The sequence below is a fragment of the Oryza brachyantha genome, chromosome 12 (genome assembly GCF_000231095.2).
Source record: "Oryza brachyantha chromosome 12, ObraRS2, whole genome shotgun sequence".
NCBI lineage: Eukaryota > Viridiplantae > Streptophyta > Magnoliopsida > Poales > Poaceae > Oryza > Oryza brachyantha.
Window position 1 is genome coordinate 1788281 of NC_023174.2, and position 10014 is coordinate 1798294.

The 10014-nt window shown below is 45.6% G+C and overlaps 1 protein-coding gene across 3 annotated transcripts; it reads right to left on the minus strand.

Moving 5' to 3' along the window:
- Window positions 1-481: 481 nt before the first annotated feature.
- Window positions 482-7690, minus strand: LOC102699830 (leucine-rich repeat receptor-like protein kinase PXC1). Of its 3 annotated transcripts, XM_040529197.1 has the most exons (6): window positions 7398-7690; window positions 7032-7180; window positions 5759-5865; window positions 4838-5089; window positions 1537-3516; window positions 482-1430 (listed from the first exon to the last, which is right to left on the minus strand). In XM_040529197.1, the coding sequence occupies exons 5-6, from the start codon at window positions 3206-3208 to the stop codon at window positions 727-729; spliced, it is 2376 nt and encodes a 791-aa protein (XP_040385131.1). In that variant the 5' UTR covers window positions 3209-3516; window positions 4838-5089; window positions 5759-5865; window positions 7032-7180; window positions 7398-7690; the 3' UTR covers window positions 482-726. The 3 variants fall into 3 exon arrangements, with proteins under 3 accessions (XP_040385131.1, XP_040385132.1, XP_040385133.1); XM_040529198.1 differs by lacking the exons at window positions 5759-5865; window positions 7032-7180; window positions 7398-7690 and having other exon boundaries at window positions 4838-5182; XM_040529199.1 differs by lacking the exons at window positions 4838-5089; window positions 5759-5865; window positions 7032-7180; window positions 7398-7690 and adding an exon at window positions 3597-3631.
- Window positions 7691-10014: the final 2324 nt, after the last annotated feature.

A 10014-nucleotide genomic window follows, 5' to 3' on the forward strand; every position in this document is an offset into this window, starting at 1 on the left:
ATTTCTTTCTTTCGGAGAACATCTAACGATTTACAACTCGTGGAGAATAATAACGCAAATTCTAATGTTCAACCCCCAAAAATAAGTTCAGTCATTGTCTTGCGAGGGCATGTCATTATTCACACCGACAAAAATGTTGTGCAACATAAGCAATCAGCTTCTTAAAAAGAAAATGAAAAATAATTTGTTAATAAAACTTTTATATACACATTTTAGCGATTTAAAAGTCAAGGCTAAAAAAATAAACTTTAGTGAAAAAACTTAAAACCAATTTCAAATTTAAGATTAAAAATTTAAAATTTGACTTATAACTATAAACAAAAGTGAAAAGATGATGTGATCCAAACATTGAGGCGTGTTAAACAATAGTGCATCTTGTATCACTAACCAAGATACGTAGTAAAAAGTACTTCCTTCGATCATTAGTGTTAAACAATAGTGCATCTTGTATCACTAACCAGGATGAAGAATTGTAGTCAAAACATAGTTAATTTGTATGTTTGAAACGTCATATAAAATGACTAGAGGTACTATTACCAAAATCACCATAATACAAATTATCTTACATTCTTACAAGCACAGGCACAGAGATATTCCAGTAGCTCAAATGCTCAATTAGTACCAGCTGGAGCAGTAATTTCAGATATGAGAATGCAAAAGAGAGCATCATTCAGAACAGCAGACAGTGAGTTCAGAATTCAGAAAAGAAGATTTGAGGATGATGAGCTAGCAGCTGAGGCGACCATCTCCATCGTCAGTGGTAATGCCGATCGACGGCGACATCGAGATATCCCTGTCCTCCTCCGGAAACGGCGACTGGTCCACCGGTATGCTCTCGATCATCCTCACCACGTCGGCCATGGAAGGTCTCTGCTCCGGCTGCAGCGTGACGCACGCCAGCGCGACGTGCAGCATCGCCACCATCTCCTCCTCGATGTCCTTGTACCGGAGCAGCTCCACGTCGAACACCTCCGCCGTCCACTCCTCCCGCACCACCGACCGCACCCACTCCGGGAGGCTGACCGCCGTCGAGCACCTCTTGTCTTTCCTCTGCGCGTCGGCGTCTGCGGCCGGCAGCGGCTGCGGGTAATGCACCGGCACCTTGCCGGTGAGCGCCTCGAGGACGAGCATGCCGAAGCTGTAGACGTCGGCCTCCTGCGAGAGCCGCTTGTTGTCCTCCTGCTCCGGCGCCATGTAACCTCCGAGGCGGGCAATGGCGTGCGCGGGGCTGAGGAGCAGCGCCAGGCCGAAGTCGGCGACGCAGGCGGCGCCGTTCTTGTCGAGCAGGACGTTGGTGGACTTGATGTTGCCATGGGGGATGGCCGACGTGCGGTACTCGCGGTGGATGCATGCCAGCCCGCGCGCCGCGCCGAGGAGAAGCCTCACCCTCGTCGTCCAGTCCAACGGCGACTCGCCCGACATCCGGTGCCCTGAAAAACACCAAGACGACAATGGCGACATCGTCGTGTCACTCTCATGGAGATCATCGCCATTGTGCATTTGCTAATAGGTATACTAGGAGACATGGATGCGTACCGTGGAGGCGGTCGTGGAGGTTGCCATTGGGGAGGTAGTCGTAGATGAGGAGCTTCTCCTGCTTGGCGTAGTAGAAGGCTCGGAGGGGGACGAGATTTGGGTGGCGGAGCCGGCCGATGAGGTCCATGTACCGGTGGAACTCGTCGCGGGCGCAGGGGTTGGCGTCGCGCAGGCGCTTCACGGCGACCATGCGGCCGTCGCTGAGCACGGCGCGGTACACGGTGCCCAGGCTGCCGCGGCCGACCATCTCCGCCGACGCGCGCAGCAGCTCTTCCAGCGCGAACCTGCTCCTCCTCCTCTCCTGCTGCTGGTGCGACGTCGCCGTCCACCCGTCAGTTTCCTTCCTGCCGGCGGCGCTGCTGTCGCTGCCTCCGTCGTCGTCTTCGCCGTCCACTCCGAAGAACACCAGCTTGCTGCGTGCCCCGTCGCTGTCTCCGCCGTCGTCACTGCGCATGCCGGCGCTGCCCGGCCGACCCGGCTGCACGCCCTTACCGTGGCCGAACAGGCCGTCGTCTTCATCCTCCAGGCCGACGCGGCCGCCTCTTTTCCTCTTCTTGGGTAGCTCGTCGCCACCGCCGTCGCCTGTGCTGCAGCAGCAGTACGCCACTAACAGTGAAAGCAGAGCGAACAAGAAGAGAGCATTGCCGACGACGATGCCGGCAATCGCGCCGGTGCTCAGCCCCCCCTTGCCAGCTCCATTGCGTGACTCCGGTGTGGCCAGCGCCGGGGAAGATGAAGCAACCGAAGACGACGACGACGACGCCGCGGGGTTTGATGGCACCACGGACTGCTGCGAGGAAGGGACAGACGGTGGCGTCGGGGCGGGTTCACGCGGCAGGAAAGAACACGCCGGCAGCGGCGGCGCCAGCCCGCAGAGGCCGGCATTGCCGGCGAACGAGGCGAGGCCGAACTTTGCGCGCATGGCGTCGGGCACCCTGCCGGAGAGCTGGTTGTTGGACGCGTTGAATTCCCCGAGACGGGGAAGCACGGTGGTGAAGTCCGGGAGCAAGCCGGAGAGGAGGTTGTCCTGGAGCTTGAGCGTGAGGAGGCCGGTGAGGTTGGCGAGCGCGGCCACCGGGATCGCCCCGCGCAGGCTGTTGTCGGCGAGGTCGACGCGGAGGAGGCGGAGGAGCCGCGCGATGGCGTCCGGGATGGCGCCTGAGAGGTCGTTGTGGGAGAGGTAGAGCAGCTTGAGGTTGGGGACGCCGAGGAGGAGCGTGTCGAGCGTGCCGTTGAGCCGGTTCCCGCGGAGGTCGAGCAACCGGAGCTCGCCGAGGTGGGAGAGCGGGTCAAGTGGCCCCCGCAGGTCGAGCGACGGCAGCGACAGCGACGTCACGCGGCGGCCGTCGGCGGAGCAGCCGACGCCGATCCAGCCGCCGGCGCAGGCGTTCGAGGTGCTCCAGTTCGCCGCCAGGATGCCGTGCGCGTCGGCGCCGTTGCGGAAGATGGTGAGCGCGTCCGTGTCGCTCGGCTTCACCTCCGGCTCCGGCTGCGGCACCGCCGCCGCTACCACCGCCGCTGGCATTGCCAAGCTCAAGGCCGCCGCCATGATCGCCAAGAACCCCAAAGAACGCAACAGCAGCATAGCCATCGTCACCACCACTCTGCTGTCTCTGCAGCTGTGAGCACAAGAACCAGATGATTCTTCAGCTAACAAGATTGGCATGGACATGGACGAAACGAATCACAGCCATGATCTCTGCCACTGCCCGGTGCTGCTGCTACCCCATCGATTTGCATTGGGTGAAGAGAAGCATCGTGCTTTCCTTGCCTTCACTTTTGATTTTTGAATTTGATCGGTTCTTGAACTGGAGAACGCTTCTATTGTTGTTTCGGTAAGCGAGGTAAGGTGATCTATGGAGTGGTCGCGCGCTGTGGCACCAGTGTCAGATTGACAGCACTGGATGCTTCCACTTTTCACTTTTGCTCTGTTCTTGTCTGCTCATAGTAGGTCCCTAGCATGCAGGCCAAACAGTTCACCTGCAAAACCTTCTTGACTCAAAACCAATCGTACTACTATGAAATTGAAGCTGAAAAAACTGTACAATTATTAAGCTTACATAGTACTCCCTCCGTAAAAAAAACGAATTCTTCTATTTCCGTGTCCAATGTTTGATCATCCGTCTTATTTGAAAAATTTTCAGAAAATTAGAAAAAAATTAGTCACACGTAAAGTACTATTCATAATTTATCATCTAATAAAAATAAAAATATTAATCGCAAAATTTGTTTAAATAAGACAAATAATTAAAAATTAAAGATAAAAAATACAAAATTAGTTTATTTTGGGACGGAGGAGTATATTTATAAGATTAGTATGGACCAGCAGCACAGGAAGGGGTTTGCACTTTACAGTCACTGCGTCAGGCAGCTGCAACCGGGAAAAAGGTGAGCTGGTTCATTGTTTGGCAAATGATGCGGTGATGGTGATCGTAGTATAGAGCAGGTACAACAGCAGTACTATACGTCAGCTATAAGCATATTTTAAAAAGATTTAAAAAGATAAGAGGAGAGAAGGGAGATAGGCTACTAAGAGCAAGTTTAATAGTATAACCAACTACTAGATCCAATTCATCTATAACCAATCTAATAGTCAATGCATATCATAGTAAGCTACAAAACATCAATGCATGGCCTCACATGTCATACACACATTTTATCATGGAGCCCGTGTGTAGCTGGCTACAAATTAGTAGCCCACCTCTCTTCTCTCTTCCCTCTTATCTATTTAAAATATGCTTATAGCTGGTTTATAGTCTGTTATTGTACCTGCTCTAATTTGTAGCTAGCTGCATACGTGCTTCAAGACAAAATGTGTGTATGACATGTGGTAATATGTATTGATGTTTTGTAGGCAACTATGATATAAATTGGCTATTAGATTGATTATAGATGAATTAGAGATAATAGTTGACTATACTATGAACTTAGGGGTTATTTAGATGGGGCTTATAGATGATGTCACATCGAATGTTTGGACACTAATTTGAAGTATTAAACATAGACTAATAAAAAACTAATTTCATAAATAAGTGCTAATCCGTGAGACGAATTTTTTAAGCCTAATTAATCTATAATTAGAGCATGTTTACTGTAGCATTACATATGCTAATCATAGATTAATTAAGCTCATTAGATTCGTCTCACAAATTAGTCTAAGATTATGTATAGGTTTTATTTATAGACTACGTTTACTATTTATAATAAGCGTCTAAACATTCGATGGGACAAGTGACAAAAATAAGTCTCTTGTCCCAAAAATAAGTCTCTTGTCCCAAACACCACTTTACTCTAATCTTACCACTAGAAGAAGAGGAAGAAGAAGAAGCAGGACCAAATCATTGTCCTCTTGGCAGCGTGACAACAAAAAGCTTGAGCGAGGCATCATGTCGCGCCTTTGCCTTCCTCTTTCTTTACCTCTTCTTTTCACGCTAGCCTCCCTTCCCTCCCGCAGTTAGCGCGGTTTGGAGTTTGGACAAAGCAGTACTACCGCAGTTTACTACAGTAACCTCCATAGATGATGTTCAGACTTCCCAATTCCAGCATGCGGATCCTGGGAAATGTAAAGCACGAATGGTAAAGCAAAGACATGTTAGGGCTTCATCGTTTCAGTAGTATACCGTGCAAGGATAAGTCAAAATTTAAATTTTAGGGCTTAATTTTTGAGTTGATTTTGCATTTTTATTGTAATTTATGTTACAACATTTGCTTTTAGAACAATAAGAACACTTAAACAAAAGTTTACCCACAAATTATATTTTTAATTGCTAATATGTCATTTCACTTATATTAGTTTGCAATTAGGAGGTCAAGATGCAAAATAATGGCAACAGTTTGTCACCATTATGGATATAAATATACACTTGAGATTTTTCAAACTAATGCTAAAATGATTTAAGTTGCAAGAAACTAATAGCAGTCTCTCACGTCTCGAGCAAATCAGTTCCATAAGACAACTTCAGATTGATGTTCGTCCAGTCTAACTGCAAAGCACACAAAGTTGCACTAATTTTTATTAAAGTTTGCCATTATTGTTTAAACTGCTGTGATTAGTTCCAGGAGTGAATGGTAAATAAGGTTATTTCAGTTTTTCTTTGACGATTGTATTAAATGGTCGTCAAAGCCTTGATGGACGCAAGGGTACAGTTGCAAAGGGAAAAAGAACATATAAAGAGATAAAAAGAGAAAGGAGGAGCATGTGAGGCTATAGAAATTACTCAACTTTGTTATCAGCCAACTCGTAGTTTATCTCATGACTCATCTCACCACAACTTTGCTTCTTTCAGTTCCATCCTCCATCCTGCTTTTTAGGTTACATTATCAAGTATCCTGCATCAAGAAAACCATTGATGCCCATCAGTAGCTGAAAGAACTTGGTCAAAGTTGAGAAGGCGGCAAAAGAATCTTGAGCAGTTAAGATCAAGAAAGACAATTGTCATTAGTGTACTAAAAACTGAATCCAGCCCTGCTGTACGCATGACGATTTTTGTACGATGTTGGTACGATGAAACGTTTCTATCCTAATTGGGCTTTAGGGTCCATGGGAGCCATTACGTTTCTCTATTGCCCTCCGCTGATCCGCGTCATTACGATTGATTGCACCAAGATCGGAAAATAAGATCGTAGCTTAGCATTTTCCAACTAAATCTGACTGCATAAAACTTCTGGTTGCTTTTTGCACATTCATCCACTTATTGTATACTTAAATCCCAAAGGTAAAAGGTCAGTTGTAGCATTGTGCCCAGTGCAGTCTAAGTTGTATCGGAGAAAAATGATGGTAGAAGTATGCCAGAAATCATGAAATTTACTATATTCAAAGTACAAAAATAAGGTGATAAAACAACAATGTTCTATGCCCAAGTGAAGATGGAAGCAGACAGAAATATAGAGCAACACATCAACAATGAAGTTGTCAAAAAAAAAAAAAACAACGTGTATCTATGCAATAGTCAGTAGGGCCGGCTTATCTTTAGTATGTACTGCACTAAAATCAATTCAACTTTATTCTGGCCATGAATGGTTTACTAAGCTCAGGATCTCAGTGACTTTAAAAGATAAAATTAATTTACGTGTGATCAAGATTGTTTCAAAGCAAACATGTTCTATACCCTCAAGGCTGCTGACTGTATATATAGTACTACAGAGCATACTGCATTTTGCTGTTGGTTACAATCAGGACATACAAACCTAAAAAAATATTGCAATTTTACTGCACAAATGGTGAAGTATTGGTCCTTCAATAAGCTGAAAGGCTTTCATTCTAATCATATTCGATAAGCAATGTAACTAAAACCTCTAGCATTGCTACCACCACATTAAGAGTAAGGTAATGTTGGTGCCAGATTTTAGATTGGTTGAAAAAAAAATTATTCCTTTTGCTGGGCTAGAAAAGTTTATTAAGAGCAGAATGGTGGACAAATTTTAGAATGAGTTCAAACAGTTTCTGCGGAAGTTGGATCTTGTCTGATGGCCTCGAGAGTTTTGTTCTGGCTTACCCTCAGCATCCCACAAAGAACTCTGCTTGTGCTTGTGCAAGAGCTCCTCCTTGTTTTCTACCTTCTTCCCGCTTTGAGCTTCTCCATCCAGCTCTCCAGCTTATTAGCTCGTTCTTTCATGAATTCACCTTATCTCATTTGCAAATATCCTGTGATAGTTTTGCTTTTGCATTATACTACCAAGTTATAATATAACCAAAACTAATTACGATGAGAAGTACACATCTGTCCGAACAAATCAGACTTATAACCAATTAGCCCTCAAAGAGACGCATAGTGCAAGCCAGGTAAGTGCAAGGTTTCCACTCCGGCAATTCAACAAACAGGTCATGTGCGAGGGTGAATGAACAATGTACCGCAGCCTACCGGTGAAGTCCGTCCATGTACCGGTGGGAGTCCAGGCGGGGGCGCAGCGGTGGACGTCGCGCAGCCGCTTCACATCAACCACCATGCGGGTGTGGTCGTCGCCTACTCGTCTCCGAGCCCAGGCTAAGGCCGCCCCTGCCGTCGGCTGGCCATCTCCGGTGACCACTCTACAGTGGAGCGAAGAAATAGCAGCGGCGGGTGCAATCGGCTGCTGGTGTGGAGGGGACTGAGCGAGGCGAGTAGAACACATCGCTCGCTCGCTGGCCGGCGGGGGTTACCGGCGTCCAGGCGGAAGAACGCCGTCGAAATGGGCAGGCCGGAGAGATCGGGGCCTTCACCAACGATAGTGATCCAAATTTCGATGGGCCTAATGGGAAGTGTGGCTTGTAAGGCCTGAGTTGGAAAATTTGTGTGGGCCTAGACGAGCGAGGAGGACTGACCGGAGTACCGGACTCCGGTCCGGTGGCCGGAGCTTTCCTAAGCTTCGCCTCCACCTCCGGCCTCCGGGTGCGGCCCCGACATGGCCGCCGCAACTGGTAGTCTACTGCTCACTGGTCACTTCCGCGGTTCCGTTTGCCCATAAGCTATGCATTTTGCTTCGTCACCAATGGTGTCACCAGTCTTTTTCCGAAAAGACTCGAGTTAGATTTATTAGACTTCTATAGCCATGCTCTCTCCTTGACACGGTAGACTATCGTATCCCTTTAAGTCGGTGAGGAGGTCAAGAAAGACTAGCATTTGCATAGAATGAAAGAACTATAAACATAATAGAAATAGTGTTTTACACATCCGTATGGTCTAAACTTGTATACTCGTTGGACTTTATCTCTGTTGAAGCTGTTAGTTCCCACACACATTTGATACAACATTTACTCTTGCGTTCCTTGGGGTCAAACCCAAAACGGGTCCCCACAATCTCCGCTGGAGGAGCTGACCTCTGACAACTCTCTTTCTCATCTTCCTTATTCTCGTCAGCTTTGCCCCATCCTCCCCCCACCATCTTGTTTTGCATACGAGGTCACCACCTTCTTTCGCTGGCCTTCCACTGTCAAGTGGGGAATGTAGTCGAGAGTAGTGTGCGTGAAATGCCCACCACATCCTAGCGTGAAGAAGTAAACAGAACAATGTGGAGTGCACACTTGGTTTCCTTGACTAGGTTTTTGCCTGATGCATATGCTCATTGACCTAGTCCAATCGAACTAGCTTGTCTTCTTGGTTAGGCATGATGAGGTGGAGTATGGCATGTGGTGTTCTACAGTGCCTCGAATGATATGGATTGCTAACATGTTAGCATTGTCTAACCCCAGCCGAGTACTATTTGTTTAACATTTGGGGCCATCATGTCAGTAACATCCGCTATTACTAATGTCGCAACTCTATGATAACTTCACATACAAACATTACAACTATTTAAAATTGCTCACTAATGTAATATTTCTTTGATAGTTTGGTTAATAAAGTTGTGGTTCTTTGAAATTTACTTAAAGGATACTTATGATGATAACCACGATGCACACCATTTGGTTTTATCAATATCTAGGGCCCTAGTCGGAAGGGGGCACAACTAAATTTATATTTATATGTTCACGTGGTATGCATGATTTTTGCATCTATTCTTCCTAAAAAGTAGATTATTAATCAACTTATGAAATTAATAGATGATGATAATTTATTGGGTAAGGTTAATAGCTCTATCGTTTACTCGTTGGCTCCTTTACCGTAGCCAAAATTTGATTTTGAAACTTAATATTAGTTTTGATCTTAAGGTGTTCTTATTGTAGTTTTTTTTAGCATTGCCTTTTAAATTGCTAAGAACACAGGCAAAAAAGTTTTAATCACATATTATTTTTGTTGATTTGGTTCGTTTTTTCATTCATTTTTTTATTTAGTTTTCAATTTAGTGTTGATATTGTTTATTAAAATTTGTAACCGAGATTATATCGCAAGCAAGTTAACTCTTAAGAGTTAATAATTAGTTTATTATGTTAGTGATGTTTATTTGTATCACTTTAGAGGATAAAATGGTTATAGAATATATATTACAAGTAAAAAAAATATTTAGCCTATTTAGCCTAAAGAGCTTATAGCATCGAGTTCGTATGGTGCTCTTGAAAATAGAGAACCGACACTGCTTTTATGGTGAGAGCAAAAAATCTACGGTTTTGATCGGTTTGCCTTGAAATTTTTTTGAGCGCCTACTCAACACGTCGGAACACACCGCTGTTTGGCTCTCTCTAAATCTTGCATGCAACAGTAATAACCAGAAGCAACATTGCAGCGTCACACCACTTTGTTCTAAAAGGTAGCCTCTAGTTGGCTGCTGGACTCAGGGTAAATATGCTAAGTATGGAGCGATGACATCTTACATCCCTTTCACCATCGTCGTCTTTCCCAATACATCCCAATTCTAGTTCCGCAATGTGCATGTTATGTCATAAGATTTAAAACTTGGGGTGAAGTTATGCACGCAAAACGCATGATGATATTCGTAGTTATGTCCTGATCTCTTTACTTCTCTTCACCTCCTCTAAATCACCTGGTTGATTAATTTGTATGATATATTGGAGCATACCCCTTTCTCTTCTGTATTTTAGCCATGTGTGGAAGTTGTATATAT

Excerpts from the sequence above, each read along its gene's own strand:
- LOC102699830 (XM_040529197.1), bottom strand. The coding sequence starts at position 3,208 with ATGTCCATGCCAATCTTGTTAGCTGAAGAATCATCTGGTTCTTGTGCT. Across the intron at positions 1,431-1,536 it reads CCTCCACGACCGCCTCCACG|GGCACCGGATGTCGGGCGAG; the intron begins GTACGCATCCAT and ends GGTGTTTTTCAG.